Source organism: Squalius cephalus (genome assembly GCF_949319135.1).
Source record: "Squalius cephalus genome assembly, chromosome: 23".
NCBI classification, from domain to species: Eukaryota; Metazoa; Chordata; class Actinopteri; order Cypriniformes; family Leuciscidae; genus Squalius; species Squalius cephalus.
In genome coordinates, this window is record NC_137144.1 from 15,057,740 (window position 1) to 15,079,282 (window position 21,543).

General features: G+C 37.2%; 1 protein-coding gene across 6 annotated transcripts in view; it reads right to left on the minus strand.

Moving 5' to 3' along the window:
- Positions 1 to 21,543, minus strand: part of ptprz1a (protein tyrosine phosphatase receptor type Z1a) — a 57,838-nt gene that overhangs the window by 22,081 nt on the left and 14,214 nt on the right. For all 6 annotated transcript variants that reach the window (XM_079858717.1, XM_079858715.1, XM_079858713.1 and 3 more), the window contains exons 2-8: positions 14,847 to 14,918; positions 5,260 to 5,439; positions 4,241 to 4,392; positions 3,987 to 4,082; positions 3,359 to 3,425; positions 2,844 to 3,001; positions 473 to 623 (exon numbers count right to left, since the gene is read on the minus strand). In XM_079858717.1, coding sequence (XP_079714843.1) covers positions 473 to 623; positions 2,844 to 3,001; positions 3,359 to 3,425; positions 3,987 to 4,082; positions 4,241 to 4,392; positions 5,260 to 5,439; positions 14,847 to 14,918 — 876 coding nt within the window. The remainder of the gene's footprint in view (positions 1 to 472; positions 624 to 2,843; positions 3,002 to 3,358; positions 3,426 to 3,986; positions 4,083 to 4,240; positions 4,393 to 5,259; positions 5,440 to 14,846; positions 14,919 to 21,543) is intronic.

The following is a 21,543-nucleotide window of genomic DNA, read 5'->3' on the forward strand; positions in this document are numbered from 1 at the left end:
TGTACTGATTTACACGTTTAGACAGTGGTAGCTTTTCAATAACAAGAATCCAAAAACCTTGAGGGTGATGATATTTACATCGTATATAAAATAAAGCAATAAATAACCACAGCCTTTTGATGGATTGTTAAAACCATTTTAGATCTATGAATTAGTAACGAAAACGCCGTGAAATGAGTGGGAATCATCCCTAAAAGGGCCATGAAAGCATTGCGTATGGCTAAAAATGGGCCAAATGATTGTCTTTATTCATAAATAGAAAGTAGGAAAATGTCTAGAGGGCTTCGTTGTATAAAAATAGAAACCTTATTTAATTGAGAAGCAGTTGTTTGGGATTAGAATCGTGTGGGAGGCTAATTGGATCCATGACCCTCAAACTGCCAGACAGATTTAAGACCTTAAGAATGTACGATCCCAGACACATGCTACCCTAGTTTGTTTACGCATGTATGTGTGTTTGTGAAGCACGTACTAGGAGTGTGGACCTCCTCGACGCCAGTGTAGGATGAGAAGACTTGTCCCATGAATTGCTCCTGCTGGTCTCTGTAGTTATTCTGCAGGTAATCCATAAGCATGACATATCCAGCCTGCTGCATGGTCATCACCTCACAGAACATCTCCAGCTGTGAACACATACGGGGACACGGATTAGACAACAAAACTGTTTCTGAAGGGGTTTAAAATAGAAAAGCAGCCGGCAAATACTCTTCATAACACCTTCATTTGACTGACTGTTAGTAGGCAAAATTGCTGCTTGTCTGAATATTTGCCGTGTCAGTGTTCAGACCAAGAGATGGTATTGCTTTTACACAACAGCTCAACAAACAAGAAGCTGTATTAGCTGTATTGCGCTAGACAGACATGTTTGGCCGCTGTGTAGACCTTGCATTGTTCCATTCTACTGATTTGGGTCTCGAGTTTTTGACCACACTTGAATGGCCCCTTACTTTGTCTATTTTTGCTATGAAAGTAGTTCCAAACAAAGCCACGGACAAATGAACAGCTGCTCTGAGCAACACACATTCGTGTTCCTGAAAGTCGGTTGAGTGAATGATTCACTTACACACTCATGAAACCGGTCTTGTTTGTTCCTTAAAGGGATGGTTCGGAGTAATTTCAACCTAGGGTCCTTTGCACCATGACCTCGAGCCAAACACCCCCTCAGAAGCTTTTTTCCTCCTTGGTCGAACATTATTAAAGTTAGAACTTATTTAGAGATATCAGCCGAATGGCTTAGTGCAGGCGCTAATGGATCCAAGGATGTATCTCGTAAATTACCCCACTAATAATGCCCGGAATGGTACCAAACTTCTACAGTAGTACAAATAGGTTCTGTACTCATAAAACGAGGCATTGGAAAGTTTGTAAGTACATCAGGAGTTTATTTAAATAACACTTGCCTGATGGCTTATGCTACCGCTAACCCGGACGTCGAGGTCACTTCCGTGATTTGGGTGATAAACTGGTGTGATCCCATTTACAACCTTACAGTACTATGAAGCTTGAACTTACCTAGCTAAGACAGAACTATTGAATCTTCATACATTAAAAAACTATAACACAGTTTTTATTCAACCTTAAACAAACACGGTGTAGCCCAGAGATGAGATGTCCTCCATTGTGTGGACATCAAAGCTTCTCTTTAATGTGTGTGAGTCAATGTCATTCCCATTGTGATGTCATCAGGAGTAGGTATGTTACCTTGCGGTAAAGCTCCTGCTTTCACCATGCGTTTCAACTGCAGCTTGAATTGACTTGCTTTCCACTCGAGGGCAACAGCCCCAGACTGAATGACACACACTACAAAGGCTGTATTTAAGCATTTACAGTCTTTTGTTACTTGTAACTCCATGCTCACTCCCTCTAATTCCATTTAATGACAGTTTGCTTTTGAATGTGTGGCACCCAATCAGAATAATCAAAAATGTTGATGTCTTCCTCTTCTGGAGGGAGTTGGCATCCTTTTTGTGCGAACTTAGTATTTAGTGTCATAAAACTCAGCTAGCGTTATTATTATTGAACATGATTGAATAGATTTGCAAATGTCAAATCAAGTGTAAATGTACATACAGGAAATGAAACAGATCTACACGTCAAAGTAAAATTACACTTGAAATTGATGTTTGAGCTGTCATGTTTGGGCGTGTGTGCCATTTCTTGATAATTGTTTTCAGTAACTGAGTGTGTGTCACATAGAGTCAGTGTTGCGCAACAGACGCCAAATGACAAATACACAGTCACAATATCCTTCCAGGTGACGATGGCCTCAGGGTTTCCATTACAAAACAACATACTAAGCTCATTAGCTGCCAGTATTTACCTTTAAAAAGTACAACAACAAAAAAATGCAGCTTTTGAGTTATTTATTGAACTATACTAGTCAAAACAAGGTCATTTTCATTATTTATGTGTGAAATGTTTTTGTGGGTATAAGGCCATTGTGTTTAGCAGTCTTTTTGTCTGACCATCTTTCAGTCTGTCAAAGACATGCATCTTTTATATGCACCGGTCCCGCCACAATCTGTTTATCGTCTGCTGTGTCAGAGCTTTTAAGTAAAGAGCTGTTCCGAACCCATATGACTTTCTTTCTTCAGTGAAACACAAAAAGGTGACATTTTAAATAATGCGCTGATTGCTCTTTTTCAAGCAAATGCAATGAAACTGAGGCTTTCAAGTTTAAGAAGACAAAAATTTTGTCCTTTTTTAACCTTGAAAGTCTTAGTCCACGATGATATATTGTTCCTTATTGGGTGAACGGCCCCTTTAAATCTGTAAATAACACATATAAATAACTTATATGTGCTAGCAGGTCAATGCTGTTAAAAACTGTCCATGAAGCTGACCTGAACATCTGAGATGGCCACTGTGTTTTTGAAGACGATCCACTCGACAGTCTCAGAGCAGGGAGGAGTGGTCAGAGAGCCGTTATAGATGAAGTACTTCTCCGTGGAGTTGGGCAGGAGACCCTGCAGGGTGAACGGAGAGATGGGGCCGCTCTTTCCTGACCAGAGAAAACAGGAAAAGTTCACACAAAATGAAAATTGTGTCATTATTTATCCACCTTCATGTCATTCCAAATGACATATTTTTGAAACTTGAAAGCTTTGGTTCACATTTAGTATAATTTTATGGAAAAGAGCGACCAACACAGTCAGAATTTCTGCTTTTAAGTTCCACAGAAGAAAGTTATACAGGTTTGAGGATGAGTAAAATGATTCTTTGGCTGAACTGTCACTTTAAGGGCCTTTGGACATGGAAGAACTTAAAGGGGCCTCATGGAAAACAGGATTTTCATGATAAATATCGATAAAATTAGGAATATGACCCCTTTAAATATAGATATGAAGACTGAACGTACCATAACGGCTGACACTGTTGACTGCGTCAATGATGGCCATGTAATTTTCATTATCATCAGTACTTGTCTGTGGAGAGAAGCATTAATTAACTGCATAATAAACAAAATACATGATACAATATATGACCAAAAGAAAGTTGGCACCTGAACACTATGTGCTTGTTGAGCATTTCAATGTTATTTTCGGCTCTTCTGACTAAACGGATTTGAGATTTCATTCGAAAATAATCAGATTTTGCTGCCTTACATCTTAACCACAACTATTTGCATTCGAAATAAGACACGTTCATACAAGCTTCAATTTCAAAACATGCAGGACCAAACTGACAGAACAATATACAAGCAAGCACACAACTTCATGTGCATGAATTATACCAGAATATCCTCAGGGAAAAGCCGACATATTATGAAGGTTTAGCAACATATTGTGGTTACACTCTGTCAGTCTTTCCCACCAGAACAACCGTGTATTTCTGAAACTGCTCCGTACCTCAAGCTAAATGCCGGCCGGGGGTGTGGTGAGGTTTTGAAGAGTGCCTAAGCCTGTCATTTTTTTTTTTTTTTACTTAATGAAATTACCTTTTGCAGTGTAAACAAACAGCCAGATGACTTGAGCTGCTATTCTTACCTCAAACAGCACAGCCAACGCTGTGATCTTCCCTCCTTCTCTGAGGGTCTCATCGAGGTCACTGAAAACATCTGCATCGTAACAATATATCTGCATCTGCACCATAAACAAACAAGATATCTAATCAGCATTTGCAAACATTCACTCTTCGAATGAAAAGTAAGGTATGATGTGTAGTCAGCCAGCCTAAATTAACCCTGATTAACAAATACTGATTTAAATTTACATCATTTTATTACGTGAGAGTAAAATACCTCCAGGGGGAATTTGTCTCCGTTGATGCCGTGCTCCGAACCATCCGAGGAGGAGTTGCACAGGCCCCAGTGGAAAGTGATGCGTCCCACCTTAAACTTGGACCTGAGCCCCCCTCCACTCACATAAAACTCTCCTCCCACATCGATGGCCACTGGAGACAAACAACACATTATAGAAATTAACGCTTAACATCTATTCACATCAAGTGTCAATGTTCAGATTTTTTCATGTTTGAATGAATGTCTACCAAGAGGTCAAGGGTAGCAAGTCTACTTAACCGCTGCTGGTAGATGTCATGTGATCAGACCATGTGACCACGAAAAGCATTTCTCCATTGATGCTATAATATATTTACGGAGCCCCTAAAGGGGATGGGAGAAATACATATTTTTCAAATCTTTTGTGTTCCCCTCCCAAAACTTTGCGTTCCCTCACAAAGATATTTGAGAGGCAATATATTCACAGATTCGAACTTCACGGATCAATAACTCGTGAGCTAAACGTTTACAAACCTATTTACAATCATAATAACGTAGACAACGAGCTACAACCAAATTTCCCTCAAAAAAAGAGCTTTCGAATATAAATTGATCTCTATGACCGTCTGCAAAGTGCGAAACCCCCCAAAAACGTTAAATAGTCATTAACTTCAATGTTACACACTGTAGTGTCACCAAATTTAGTTTACAAATCAATGGTCTCCTACTGGTCATTCTACATATAAAAGTTTTTATACGCAAATATCTTTGCAAGGGAACGCAAAGTTTCTCGGGGAAACGCAAAAGATTTGAAAAATATTTTTTTCTCCCATCCCAAATTTTTTCACCACAACGTCCCTTTAGGGGCTCCGTACTATATCTGTGTATTCTGACAAAATAGTGATTTTCATTATATTTCACAAGAAATAATATAAAAAAAAATATATTTGAATATTCTAAAAATAATGAAAAGAAATTGAACTTAATAAATTTGAAATAAAATTATTTGTGCAATATTTAAAAAGTACAGTTTTTCTCACCAGTTTTCCCATCATTCTTTACTGTAGTGGAGTCTGACGTCTTTTCCGCCCATCCCTCTAATCTCAGCTTCTGGAAATGAATTTTGACCTGCGCCAGGCTCTCTTCAATGTTTATTGGTGACTGTTTGGCATTGTTGCATGATGGGTATTTCTTTGCCCAGTTATTTTGGTTTAGAGTTCCTGTAAGAAACAGAGTTCAATTGGGTAAATAAACCTCTTAAAATCATTCATAAATGTTAGAGGGTGACCTTCTGCTTTTAAAACAGACGCTTCGGTACAGACACACATTACAAAAACCACATTCACAGACACACAGGTGCATCAATAGATGCATTGAGTGGTTGCTGTTGGGTTAATCAAGGTCTCTCTCTCTCTCTCTCTCTCTCTCTCTCTCTCTCTCTCTCTCTCTCTCTCTCTCTCTCTCTCTCTCTCTCTCTCTCTCTCTCTCTCTCTCAATTCAATTCAATTCAAATGAGCTTTATTGGCATGACTGTGTAAAATAGCACAATATTGCCAAAGCAATAGACATATACAAACATACGTACATGTTGATACATAAAAGTGAACAATAATAATAATAAATAAAAAAAATACATTTCAATATTATGCATAAATATATCACAATGAGAAAAAAAAAAATAAGTACAGAGAGCAGTTTAATGTAAAAGAGGGTTCAGCCCTTGTCCCTCGTATGATGGCAGGAAGACACATACTGCGCTGCCAGGAGAACACACTCTTCTTTCTCTCCCAGAATATAAGACAGTTTGTCTATGAGGCTCGCTTGTTGGAACTGGGGTAAAATCTGAGCTATTCGTGTGAAATAAGAGTCTCTGATGTGTTTATACTTGCTGCACTGGGTGAGGAAGTGCAGCTCGTCCTCTACGACTCCATCAGTGCAGTGTGAACACAGTCTGAGCTCTCTGGCTCTCCAGCTCGGCTTGTGCCGGCCCGTCTCCACACACAGACTGTGGTCACTAATGCGATACCTCGTCAGGAGCTTTCTCTGACCATAGTTACTGATATCGGTCAGGTATGGGGCCAATTTATAATCAGACTTTATTTTGTGGAAGTATTTTAATTTATTTACTTGTGTGACCTTTATCTGCCAGTCTTGTATGTATTCTTCTTTGGTTATGTTCCCTATTTCTTTTACTTTTGCGTGTCTGAACTGAATTGTTGGATTAAGTTGGTGTTTTTCCACTAAATGTGTCATGGGGTCGCTCTCAGGGTGTCCTGCCCTGTGTCTGTGAGCGCAGTGATGGTAACTCTCTGTCTGCGCGTCTGATAGATGGAACCAGAACTTTGCGGCTCTCTTCTGGATCTCAGATAGGAGAGGGAATCTGCCTAATTCTGCCCGGCAACCCAGACTCGGAGCGTTTCTGTGAGTTCCTAGGATGTTCTTGCAGAACTCGAGGTGGAAAGTTTCAACAGGGGTTTTGTCCCAGGAATCGTAATTTAGTTTAAATTTGGGGCCCCAGATTTCACAGCCGTATAGAAGGATGGGTTTGATGATGCTCTCGAAGATTTTCAGCCACAGTTTAATGGGTGGGTTAAATTTGAACAGGGGTTTTCTTATACTATAATAAGCTCTACGTGCTTTATCAGTCAGATCTTTCATTGCAGTGTCAAACTTTCCAGACGCTGAGATTGTCAGACCCAAATAATTATAACAGGTGACATGATTAAGAATGGTTCCCCCAAGTGTAAATATGTATTTGTTGTCAGTAAGGCGAGGTTTCTTCTGGAAGATCATGATTTTGGACTTCTCCATGTTTATGGGTAAGGCCCAGTCGCTGCTGAACTCCTCCAGAAGCGAGAGGCTTTGGTGCAGACCCTCTTCATGAGGAGACAGCAGCAGGAGATCGTCAGCGTACAGGAGGCTTTTGATCTCTCTGTCCTCGAGGGTCAGGCCAGGACAAGAGGACTTCTCAAGTGTTGATGCCAGTTCATTAATATAGATATTGAATAGAGTCGGGCTGAGGCTGCAGCCTTGACGAACTCCTTTAGTTTGACTGAAATAATCAGTGCGTTTGTCGTTAATCTTGACGCCGCATTTGTTCCCATTGTAAATGTCCTTTATAATATCATATGTCCTTCCGCCTATTCCACTTTGAATTAGTTTTAGGAAAAGTCCATTATGCCAAACCGAATCGAAGGCTTTTTTAAAGTCAATGAAGCAGCCGAATATTTTCCCTTGTTTTGTTTGTTGGACGTGTTTTTGTATGAGTGTGTGGAGTGTGTAGATGTGATTTGATGTTCTCTGTTTAGGCATAAAGCCAATCTGACAGCTGTTGAGGATCTTGTGTTCTTGGATGAACTGGACTAGTCTGTCGTTGATGATGGAGCAGAAGAGTTTGCCCAGGTTGCTGCTCACTGTGATGCCCCTATAATTATTTGGGTCGTACTTCTCACCTTGTTTATAAATTGGTGTAATCAAATTTTCTTTCCAGATCTCAGGAAAGTGTCCTGATTTTAATGAAAGATTGAATAATTTTAGAATTGCTTCTTTCAGTTTGGGGCTGCTGTGTTTCAGCATCTCATTAGATATTAAATCCACACCACAGGATTTTTTATTTTTTAGGGATTTGATCTTGTCTGTCAGTTCGTGTAGTAATATGGGCTGGTCTAACTGGTTGAGCTGGTCTTTTACAGTGTGTTCCAGGGTGTAGAGTTGGGAGGTCAGATGTTTTTGGGTGAGGGTTGGTTCGTTTTGTGAGTAGAGTTTTCCAAAATGTTCTGTCCAGATGTTTGGGTCATAGATGGGAATGTGTTTGGGTTCTTTTGATTTATCTAAATTATTCCATAATTCCCAAAAATAATTCTGATCGACTGCCTCCTCAATCTTATTAAGCTTTGCTTTCATGTGATCAGCTTTTTTCTGTATTAGGAGTGACTTATATGTTTTGAGGGTTTGCTGATATTTGTCTCGTGTTTGTTGGTTTGCAGGGTCTCTGTGTTTTATATTTGATAATGACCGTAAATCTTTTCTTAATTTTTGGCATTCCTTATCAAACCAATCATCTTTAGCAATTTCTTTCTTACATCTATATTTAGTTTTTTTTCTCAGGGCTTTTCTGACCACTGTAGAAAATATTTCATTTAATTGATGAGTTGCTAAATTGATAGTTTTCTTCTCTTCGCTAAATGAAGTAGATAGGAATGAGTCTATCATGTTCTGAACACGAGTGCTGTGGAGCTGGGCTTCATACTGGGCAGGACTGTCTTTACTCCATATAAATCTGGCGGGGAGGGGGTGCAGTTTAACCTTCTGATCTGAATAAGGCCGGAGATTCCCGGATCTGTTCAGGCTGAGGACTGTGTGACTGTGGTCTGATAACGGCAGCTGTGGCATCACTGTGAAATAGTTGATGTTCTTGTTGTCTATATCTGTGATGGCGTAATCTACTGTGCTGCTGCCGAGACATGAGCAGTAGGAGAAGCGACCCAGAGAATCTCCCTTAGTTCTGCCGTTAGCTATGTACAGACCCAGGCTTTTGCAGAGCTGCAGGACTTGTTTTCCGTGCCTGTTTATGGTGTTGTCATAATTCTGACGTGCCTTTGTAAAGTGTTTCCGTTGAAATATATGTGAATTGTTAATATATTTGTCTCCATCTGAGGTAATGTAATCCGCTTCCTTCCCTGTTCTAGCGTTCAGATCCCCCATTAACAGAACCGATCCTAGAGATTGAAAGTAAACAATCTCTGACTGTAGGGTTGAGAAGATGTCTTCATTATAGTAAGGAGACTCGTATGGGGGGATATATGTGGCACACAGGTACATGTCCTCATCTAAACACAACAGCTCTTTTTTAAGTTTTAACCAAATATGTGTTTTCCCTTTTTTCACAGGCTGAATATAATGCCACAGATGATCTTTGAACAAAACTATGATTCCCCCTGAATCTCTTCCGTTTTTAATGTTTGGCTGTTTGATTGAAGGGATTCGTAGCTCTCTGTAGTTTGGAGGAGTGCACATTTTGGAGTCTAAACGACACCATGTCTCAAGTAATATGATTATATCTGAACTATATACAATATTAACAAGATCGGGGTTAGTAATTTTCTCTCCAAAAGCAGAAGAGAACATCCCCTGAATGTTATAGCATGTTATTTTAAACGATGACATTGACAAATATTGGATTCACCAGAAAAATGATTCTCTCTCTCTCTCTCTCTCTCTCTCTCTCTCTCTCTCTCTCTCTCTCTCTCTCTCTCTCTCTCTCTCTCTCTCTCTCTCTCTCTCTCTCTCTCTCTCTCTTCGAGTATCCTACAGCACAAACACGGAGCACATGAACCAGGTCACCAGCAGTTCTAGGTCACTCTCATTAGCATGTCAATAGCTGTATTACAAACCCCCAGCTGAGTCAAAAACACTGGTGTACAGTAGATACAGTGCAGTTGAGTCAAAAACAGCAGGACATACACAACACATGAATAAATAAAGAAAGGCTGTTGGTAGGCATTAAACAATGTAGATGTTTAACAATGTCAACAATGTTTCCAAAACCCTGTTAAATGAAGTAAAAGCACTGTAACGGACACTCTTAAGTGGCTTATTGGTTGTTTTAAGCATTTAAAATCAGCAATTTGATAAAGGCACCATATTATTATTATTTGTACTTTTTTATTACTATTACTATTATTATTATTATTATTATTATTATTATTATTAAAAGTAAGTACTATAGTAAGTAAGTTATATATATATATATATATATATATATATATATATATATATATATATATATATGTATAACTGGTACTTAATTATTAGAATTATTAATACAATTATTATACAATTAATATCCAATAAATAAAATATTAAAATTTAAACAAACACACAAATAAATACATACATGCATGCATACAAAGCTAAATACATACATACATACATAGGGGTGTGCGATATTTATCGTCTACGATAATATCGTAATTGTTGTTTAATGATGTGCGAGCTGACATTATTGATAATTCATATCTATATTCAAGTTATGAAAGCAAAAGAATCCCATAATTATCATTATAAAAAAAATAGAGATTTGCCAATATCGCACACACCTAATACATACATACATACATAGTGTGTGCAAACATACTTGCAATAAAGCTCTTTCTGATTGTGATTCTGAAACATACATACATACATACATACATAAAAAAACATTTTTCTAGTAACATAATAGCCTAAATGAATATCACAATTTCCATAACCATGTAGTATCAACCCGCTCGTCAACATTTACTTTTAACCATATTTAACAACGCATAAAAAATTTCATATCTGTTTATGACTCTCATTGCATTCAGTAGTAATAATAGACTTCATGCTGATGGGTTTTGACCTGCCATCCATTCAGACTCCAGTGGACAGGGATAATTGGATATCTGACAAGCTGCAGCAAGTGTAAATCAGAGGAGGAAAATGCCAGTTAAATGTTTTCACTCTTTCATTAGCACTGTCACTTCCCTCCCTCCTCAGCGAAGCACTTAAGAGAGAACAAACACTCAAAGCTGTCATGTTTTATTTGAATATGTCGGTATTTGTTTCCTTGTGTTTTTCTGTTATCCCTAAGAAACATCAGAGGTAAGAGAGAGTCTTGTGTAATCCAAAGGGATAAAAGGATATAGAGAAAAAAAACTGAAGCTGACTTAAAACCAATTTATAAACACAAATCTTACCGTGGCGTAAATAAGCACTTTTATTTGTTCCACTCTTTTGTATTTTTTATCACTATTTTAAATCAGAATATTATCATCAAAACATTCAACAACAAAGCACCTATTATGGTTATTGTGATCACAGACAAAAGACATGGAAAAAGTGTTTCAAACTCATGTCCGCAAAGTTACCCATACTCACACACACAAACCAAAACACATTTCCATTACAGCATTACAGCATTACAAGGAGTTGCTTGTTAAAAGAGGTGTGAAAATTTTTTAAACTGTCATACAAACAAAATTTACTCCAATTCCAATTTTAAGTATACATTCCAAACTGTGACAGGGTTTAAATAATATTCCACTATAGGGTCAGTAAAACTAAACTACTGGTTCTCCACAAATCTGGTGTTCTGATGGTGGTTCCCCTACTTTGGGCCTGAGGTTTAAAATGATCTTTGAATGTTTCTAGCACAACTGGGACTGTTTCCTGAGAATGACCATTTACCCAATACTACTCCAAAAACATACTTATACATGCAATTAACTGCAGTTTCCATCTCAAATGACCACTAATGGCAGTAAAACATCAACAACTTTATTCTGATTTACAGTTTGACATTTGCATCACATAATCAGCTCCATATATATTGCTTTTCTGACAAAGTAAACTTGCTTGGTAGCTCACCTGGTACAGTATTGCATTTGCGTTGTGAAGTGTTGAGGTACAAAAGTCCCAAAAAACTTGAGCTACAATGGCATAGTAGCTTCAGCAAATGCGTTTATATCCTAAGTTTTCTTTTTTAACACTATCGGTAAGGTTTAGGGTCAGGTTAAGTGTAGGTGATACATTATTTTCAAACACTCATCTGACATTCAATTTCTGAACTGCCATGATACGTACTGTACACCAACCAAAGTTATAAAACATTGGCAGATTTACATTCAATCCGTTTGTTTCTGATGAAACTGAACACGCTTTTAGTGCCACTCACTGGACATATCACTTTGAAAGTGTCGCAAAATGTACAAGAAGCAACATTGAATCATTTTGCAGAAATGGGCATGTTTTTCCAGTGAGTCTGGGTTGCAATTGCTTCATGAGGAGAGAAAACATGCCATGCTGTACTGTAATAAAACAATCTGTGCCAGCAACTTAAGTGCATAAAGCACATTTCAATTATCCACACTTATACTAGCTCTGCTCAGGCCTTCTCTGCAAGTTTAGTATGTCAGAATTAGCGTACAGGGATTGATTATTCATGTTTCAGTATCATTTAGACGTTATGAGCGATATAAAAAGGGGTCAATGAAGAGGAGGGGCCACGGTATTCTGGGTAATGCCGATGAACAATATCCCATCTGCATGTCCGACCGACCGACCGCCCGCCTGCAGCCCAGACGCTATAATGCCCCCTTTGTTGTGCAAAACTTCAATGACACCCAGATCTGGTTTGTTGTGACTGGTCGAAGACGAGAGTTTTAAAGCTGATAAACTAGTCACTTACTATCCAAACTTAGGATCATCTTTCCTAGATTAAGCACCTTTGCTCTGAAACTTTGAGCTAGTGTCGGAAGAATCATTTTCCAAAGGAAAGATCTGTAAATCATAGAGATCTGAAGCTATATATCAAGAGTGCACAACAATAAGAAGAATATCAAATCTGGCCTACTTTCAATAACAAAGCGAGACTGGGGAATTCTCCATTGTGCTACTAATGGAAAAGAGTGGGAGATGAAAAGATGAGAGATGCAAAAATGTGTCACTGATGTTGTTTGATTTGATACTTCTCTTCCCAAACTTCAATGGGCCGTATAATAAAAGCAAGAATAATTCTGAAATAAAAAACTCCCATCTCAGAGTATATATAGGTCTTTTCCCACTTGAACTAGTTAACCCTGGGTCATTCTAAACCCTGGGTCATTCTAAACCCCGGGTAAACTGAATTGTGGGTTATCTTGCTTCAGGTTTCACACTGCTCATAATTTACCCGAAGTTACCAATTAATTCTGGGTTTTCATAAGGTGACGTTTCGCACTGTATATTTCTAAACCCTGGGTTAACGTTTTTATTTGCACATTCAAATTGACATTTTCCCGCAGAAACAACTGTTTATATACATCGTATGGTGTTTCCGCGACTGCTCAAAGTGTGTGAATATTCAAGTTTCAAACAAGTTAACAAGCAAAAGCGCAAAAAGTGAGAAGCTAAAATGCTACAGGCTAATTGTTTACAAATGGTCATGGTATTGACGTCACAACCAGAGCCGTTGAAAAGCATATTTAACGGCTCTGGTCACAACCTTCAACACACTATGGGGCTTTTTACACGACAATGTTTTCAACAAAAAATACGGGAAACTTTTAAATGTGTTTTGGCCATTTAATTACACGACAACGGCGTTTGAAAACGGGATTTAAAGTGCAAGTTTTTGAAAACGATATCGTTATCGTCTCCGTGTAAACTGTGAAATCTGTGAAAACAGTGATGTCATGCGTATTACATGTTCAGTCAATAGGCGTGTAGTGTTTCTTTACAAAGTGACATCGCCACCTACTGGCCTGGCATGATAATACAGAGCTTTTAGTCATTTTTGCAGATCCGTGTGATTGGGGATCAATTTAACAAAGTTGTCGTCTGTACGCAAAAAACTTTTCCGTTTTTTAGTACATTGTTGTTGTGTAAACGTACCCAAAAAATAGATCCTCAAGATTTTGCTGGGGGCGTTTTTACTCATTTCAAAGGTGAAGGAGGAGCCAATCATAACAGGGGTCATTTGCATAAAGTCTTAAAGGTACGGCAGCAAGAACACCCCACAGGATTGACAATAATACTAAAATTCATTAGTAACTTACTTTTTACACAATCAGTTCATAAACATTATATGTATATAATGTTATATACATACAGTATACAGTATATTACATATATACATGTTCTTGATCATTGAATCAGCGAGTCGTTGACTCTGCAATTATTCAGTGTTTTTTGTGTTTTTTTTTTTTTTTTTACCAGATCAACAGGTTCATTGGAAAGAATCAATTTGTTCTCAAATTGGACATCACTCTTGTGTTTCAGAGGGTGGTTATTTCAGGGGTGGCGAAATAACAAGGAACGATATGTTTTTATGGAATGTAGTGGAGAAAAAAAGTAAAATATTGTGTTTTGGAATGTAGTGAAGTACAATTAAAAGTTTCCTAGAATAAAAATACTCTCAAGTACAGAATAGATACTTGAAGATGTACTTAAATACTGTGCAGCAACAAAGAAATACTACTTTGTTACTGTCCATCACTGTGTAAAACTAAATCACTATACCAAAAGTGTACAATATGGCTCATCTAAAAAGTCCTAATTTGTCTTCTAAGATTACACTTATTCAAACAGAATACTATAAAAGACACATAAGTGTTCAATGCTTTTTGGCAATACTGATATTAAACAGCAAATAGTCAGTGTCAAAAGAAGACAAAAATGCATTTGATTTCATACACACATAAGAGAAAAACCTTAGTTTTACAATTGAAAAATAGTCTTCCATCCTTCAGGATATTAGAACAAAAACAAAGGAGCCACATCTTGAAGTCATCCTGCATGAAAACCCAAACACACCCTCTAAAGTTTGACGTACACTGTCTGGGCGAGAGCAGACAGGACCTATAATTTAGGCCATATTAACCCTGAAAGCCCAGTTAGGAGATACGGATGAGTTTAATCTGTGGCGTTAAGCTCTGCATGCTTAGACACAGATGATCCCTCAACCTGAGCTGGCATGGGGGAAGGATGCCAACGGTGCTTCACTTCAAAATGTCTGTGCATCTTTACAAATTCTGACTGGCCCTTTATACAGACTGAAGTCTAATCCTTGATATAATCACTATGCATAGATAAGAAACACAATATCAATCCTGAATGCAACACTTACCCGCGTACGACCACTCTATGTTTTCTGAGAGTTTCTTCTGTGATCTGACTCCATATGCTTCTGATACATCCGCTGAATGAAAAGAAAAGAAAAAAATCAGATTATTCTGTCAAAATGACTAAATAACAACATGTTTGCTAAGAAACACATTTACCTAAATAGAAATGGTAATGGTAATATAATTTTCTTTTTCATGTAAAATTATCAGAAAAACTATTTGAATGAAAGGTTAAAAAAGAAAAGAATTTCATCAGAGTCAAGTCAAAATACACATCGTTTCATGATATTAATGTTTATAATATCTTAAAATCCTCATTCGCGTTTAGCAGATTAGAGCTGGGCGATAATATATTTTACAAATTGCGATGATATAAAAATAATCAAGCAGAATTGATTAATATTTGGTATGTCCTCCTTTTGCTTTCATGACAAATGATTAAATATATACTTATTTATTAGTCCTTATTTATATTAATTATTCTAAAAAAGTCATTACTATTATAAAATAATTAAATTATTTGATTTGTGACTTAGTGCTGAATCTTAAATATTCCTTATTCGTTTTACGCCATAACATTTCTTTGTATTATTATTAGGGCTGTCAAACGATTAATCGCGATTAATCGCATCCAAAATAAAAGTTTGTGTTTACATAATATATGTGTGTGTATGGAGTATAATTATTTTCTATATATAAATACACACACATGCATATATATTTAAGAAAAATGTGTTATTTATATATAAAATATTTATATATAATATAAATTATCTATAATATAAATATATATACACAGTATATATATGCAAATATTTCTTAAATATATACATGCACGTGTGTGTATTTATATATAGAAAATAATTATACACCGTACACACACATATATTATGTAAAAACAAACTTTTATTTTGGATGCGATTAATCGCGATTAATCGTTTGACAGCCCTAATTATTATTAATATTGTTTTTCATTCAAATCCTAGAACTTCCTGTTTATAAATTAGATTTTGAATCTTATTAGTGTATTCAATGCAGTGGGAATATTCTTGTTTATTTTAAGCCTAGGTTAAACTGATATATACAAGTCTTATAAGTTTAAATCTCTCTTTAGCCTGTATCAAACCTTGTAAATCTTCAGATTAAAAAAAATATATATATGGCATGTTCATTCAAAATGTGGCTGGCAAATATTTATTAAAAAAACTGCTTAAATTAGCAATTAAACTGCTTCACAGAGATCAATCTTTAAATTCCTTTTGCCGGAGCTAAATCGTGTCATGACCTGCTGTGACCTGCTGTCAAAACACTCGCTCTACCACAGACAGTCAAATGCAGTCTTGTGAATGACTTCTTGGTATTTTGTCTAGTATTAAAGGTTTGAAATACTGCAGTCAGGTTGTGATCCGCAGCATAAATCGTGTTAGACGAGTGACAGTACCAAATTCAAATGGCATAATTGTTTTAAGAATGCAGTTATGAGTCAGATTATAAGCACAATATGGAAATCATCGAAGATGTGAGTTCAATGGAAAGGCAACCTCTATTATTCTCTTTGTTCAGTCTTTTGCCTGGTGGTTTCATTCACTTGACTTAAAAAAGGTCTCTTTTATTGTCAGAAGGTCGTCGCCCAGGATTTTAAGGTAAAAGATCATCTGCAAAGTTCTTCCTCATAATCACTTCGCTCTTACAAAGCGTTGGTCTCCTGCTGATCAGCAAGCTTTGGTCTTTTTTTCTTTTCTTGCCTTTTTAACTTCTAAACGTAAAGTCCTCCAATCACATGCCATATAGGACACAATACATCAAATCAATCCTTGTCAAAATACTAAAGGATTTAGTTCCACAATTTACTTTTTACCCCCCATTTAATCGCATTTGACTGTCAAAAGAATTTATTCGCCATTAAATGTAATTTTATAGCGGTTAGAAATTACCTCAGTTTGTTTCTGAAAAGCTATCAATGTTGTGTTCCCAATTCATCCCAAATCGATATGATTTTCTTTTTTTATAAAAAAAATAGTTATTACATCTTCTTTTGTGTTTCATGGAAGTCAAATGGGTTTGGAACAACATGAATTTTACTTTTTGGATGAACTATTCCTTTAATCCTCCAAAACTAACTTCTAGTAAAACCAAAGAGAGCAGAAGATGCAGTGGTAGAGGAATATAAACTCTTAAGGGTTTACACGACAATGATGTACTAAAAAGGAAATGCTTTTTTCGCGTACAGACGACAAGGTTGTCAAAACGATCCCCGTTCACACGGATCCACGAAAGTGACTAAAAATGCTGTATTATCATGCCAGGCCAGTAGTTGGCGATGTCACTTCGTAAAGAAACACTACACGCCTATAGACTGAACACATAATACGATGCGCATGAAGTCACCGTTTTCACATAGGCTATTCACGTTTTTGTTCAATAACTTGCACTTTGAATCCAGTTTCCAATCCAAGTTTGCGTTTTCAGGCCCCCAAAACACTGTTGTCATGTAAATTAATGACCAAAGCACATAAAAAGTTTCCCGTTTTTAGTTTAAAAAAAACGTGTTGTGTAAACGGTCCCTAAAAGCCTTATGTCGATGCTCTAATTAGCATATAATAGCCAGCATGTCTATTGCATGTGGGTCGGACCTCTGATCCATAACTGTCCATAACTCAGTCTGTGCCATTTCAGTCTCACCACTGCAACTCAACAAACAAAAATAGAACAAATCAGATAGGCTGCAGGAAAGCAGTCAATTATAACAGAGACAGAGCCTTTTAAGAGAGTTTTTGATAGAGGTTTGCTGAGTGGTTTGAGCTAAACAAGCAACATTTACGATACCATTATAGGGTCATTCTCAAAATATGGTGCCAAACATGTCCTGCGAGTTCTCCGTCCATATAAACACCATATAAAAGACATCATTCTAGATATTAAATAAGATTAAAGGTGTAGGCTCTATATTATATCAATAAAGAAACCTTTGTTTCCTATATCTGGTATACCACTTCTATGACATTTATAGTTATTTATTTTCCACATTTTATTGATTTTAGTCTAGCAAGTGGTGTGTATTTTTACATTATAGTTCCTATATTGTGCCATTGGGATTGAGCAAGATGACCACCAAGAGAACGGATTTGCCTTTAAGACAGTGACATTTGTATTTCAATGCTCACTGTTTAGTTCTCTATTAAGCTGTCAACAAGTTAAACTAAGTTGAACCACACAATCCCTCCATTACTTTACAGCCAACGTCCTTTTTTGGTTCCAGCAGCCTACTGCCAAACCCGACCATAATGCTTTTAAAAGATGAAAGAAACCTCCCTAAAGAGGGCCCTGTCCCTTGGGAGAAAGAGCACAATAAAAGCAACAATGGCTTTGACATGAAACACCTTTACACCTTTAGCGAGGATACCCTACACTGAACAAGTTTGCAGAGGGAAACTGTCCGCCTATTCACTAGCTACAGAAGAACAGTCTTGCCTCATCTTTCTGTTAGCTTTTGTCTGTCTGTCTACACATTGGTTTTGGTTCTTTCAAGATGGTCTGTGCACCTGTTACGCCATACAAACGCCTACACACTTTTACAGTGTATCAGAGCGTCATGTCTAGTAATACATTCTAATTATAGCTCGCCCAGAGTTGAGCTTTTCTGAGCTAATTTAACACGCTCTGGGAATATCGACAACAATGAAGTGTATTTATTTTTTTCACTTAGTTCAGTCTTAGAAAAATGACCATGGTAACCATGGGTTTTGCCAAAATACAAGTTGCTAGAGTCATTGTTAAAATAAGTACACTTTAGCATACCTTTTAAAAAAAAGCTTAATTTTTAGTTCACCCAAAAATGAAAATTCTGTCATCATTTACTTGCCCTCAAGATGTTCCAAACCTGTATGAGTTTCTTTCTTCTGTTGAACACAAAAGAATATATTTTGAAGAATGTTGGTAACCAGACAGTTGAAGGAAGCCATTGACTTATGGAAGTCAATGGGTGTCGTCAACTGTTTGGCTTAAATTTAATGTAATTTAAGTTAAATGACTTAAACATCTTTATTGAACTTAAAAATGTAAGGTTACAGGTTACAGACATTATCATTATACTTGCCTAAAGGGATTTAATGGGGCAAATTGAAAAACATTAGTTATTAAGAGCAAGATCACAATGAACAATATAACAGCTACAACACTGTAACAAGAGTGTGTATTTGGCCCAGTAACTGCCAGGAGCCATTCTGAAACCTGAGCCACATTGGAAAGAACACAGGTGAGTATAATAAAGGAAAATAAATTATGTAAAAGGACTGAAGTTCACTCGCTCCCTCCCCGTTTAACTGCATTCGTCTCCTTTCTCATGGTCTACCCCATTTACCGTATCAATACAAACACAACAATGAGATCAGTGGCTCAGCCGTGAGAGCCACAGAGAGACTGCAGGTTCACACACTGTAAGGCCTTAGTGCCTGTGTGATTGCTTTTGTCTGAGAAGACCCATATTCCCTTTCACCCAATCAACAGCTCTCATGTGAGCCAAGAGCTTTACACATCGGCTTGATTTCCTGGTACATGGTGTAACAGAGAGTGAATGAGATGTAACAAAGACCTGCTGCGTTATAGATAAGACGAGGAGGTTTGGTTACTCTCTACGACTCTTGAACGTAGTAATGTTTTGCAGATGTAACGGACGTAGGCCAGTAAGAGCTGTGTGGGTAAACCTCGGTTCGAATCCCGCTCAGCGGGGATCGGTTACATTTGGTGCCGTGACCCGGATGAGAGTGAGGTTTAGAGGGATGAGTGTAACGGACGTAGATCAGTAAGAGCTGTGCATGGAAAATTTGTCTGATGGGCTGTCAATGATTTTATCGTTCATCAGCTGGAAAAAAATCATTCTCACATCCCTGATCTCAAGAGGTGAGCTTGAGGCAGCGGTGTTTAGCGTCCCACTCCGGAGACCCCGGTTCGAAACCCGCTCGGAGTGGGTCGAGTAGGAGCAGTTACACAAACATTTCACTAATGAAAAATGATTATAATCTTATAAGCTTTCATGAAGTTGTAAACATTCAACATGGTGGTTCTAATAAACCACTGCATATAAACTTTGAAATGCCTTAAATTAATATTTACAAATAAAATTAAAATAAAGATCCATTTACACCCAGAATGATAACTATTAAAATAAATATATTGGCATCCACACCATGGACAATAAAGCAGGATGGATTCTGATTGGCTGTAACTGATTTTACCGTTCATCAGCTGGAAAAAAAATAATTCTGAAAGTGATTCCAATGATATTGTTCCTCTGTGTCGTTTTCTTTAGTAGTTGTGGTGTGGACTTCAATATTCGCATAGAGTGTCCTAAAGCCCAAAAAATGTGGACGCAAATGCTTCTAGCTAAACAAGCTTGTTTACTCACATTGGAATGTGATAAAACGCTGTTCAAAATAAACATTGAATTTTCAATGTTGCCACAAGGGGCGCTAAAGCGAGCAGTCATACAAACTGACTTCATATTGTCAGTTTTCTCTTTTCAGTCAAATACTGTCATGGCAGAGCAATAGTTTAATAGGTACAATAGTTCACATTCTTCTATTTATAGCTATTCCAACATATTTATAACTAAAAAATTGTTATTTGAAGGTAACTTTCTGGTGCCCTTAAAGGGATAGTACACACAAAAAATTTAATTCTGTCAGCTGTATGACTTTCTTTTTCTGTGAAACATTCTGTGAAACAAGTCTCTGTTTTTTCGTCCATACAATGAAAGTCAAAATGTATGTTCCGCCCCAACGTTCTTCCAAATATCTTCTTTTGTGTCTAGCAGAAGAAAGATCGTACAGGTTTACCAACATGTGAATGAAGGGTGAATAAATGGGAGAAAAAGGGAAAAGCATCTTAGCTCAATAATTTTAGCTTATTCAGACTAATACTGAAGAGTAAGAACCTGATAAAAGGATATGAAAGGACTGACATGAAGACTTTAAAGAGGAACCACAACCAAGACCAGACAGAGAGGTATCAAGAGGGTAATGTAAGGAAGGTGACCCTTTGTTCCTCACCTCTCTAATGCATTAGAAACCAGAGAACACAACCACCCCTGGAACACATGTGCCAGAGGAGGACACACTTCAAACCTCAGCTGTCATTAGTAAAATTAAAGGTGTACAGCCACACAGTAATCCAAGAGAGTCATCTCAAAAGATGAGACAGGAGAGAGCAGCACTCAGGATCAAACCCTGTCAACATGAGGTGAGAACAAGGATTCAAAGACCAAGAGGTGAGGTGAACCCTGTTTTTGAAGTAGGATGACAGAATCGACATGGAAAATGAGAAATTCAAGAAATTCAACAACAATTCAAATGTGCACAGCATAAACACAGAATATGCAACACGCACAGAAATAGCAATTAGTGTGTGTGTGTGTGTATATATATGTATTATGTAAGCTAATTTAAAAACAAGTTGACTGCTAATAAGTGAAAACAAAGAAAAATGCCGCCCTACATACCATTAGTTTTATATAAAATAATTAATGTATCTGATGTTTCAAGGCTCTTAGTCTGTGGCAATTAGCTTTAAGTTCATCTATACGCTAGCATACCACTACAGTTGATTAAATAATATTTTCAGCAACAGCAAGTACTAGCCTACCAAAGAGTTGGCTAAATTGGGAAAAGCATACTCAAGCCAAAAATCATCAAATTAAACATT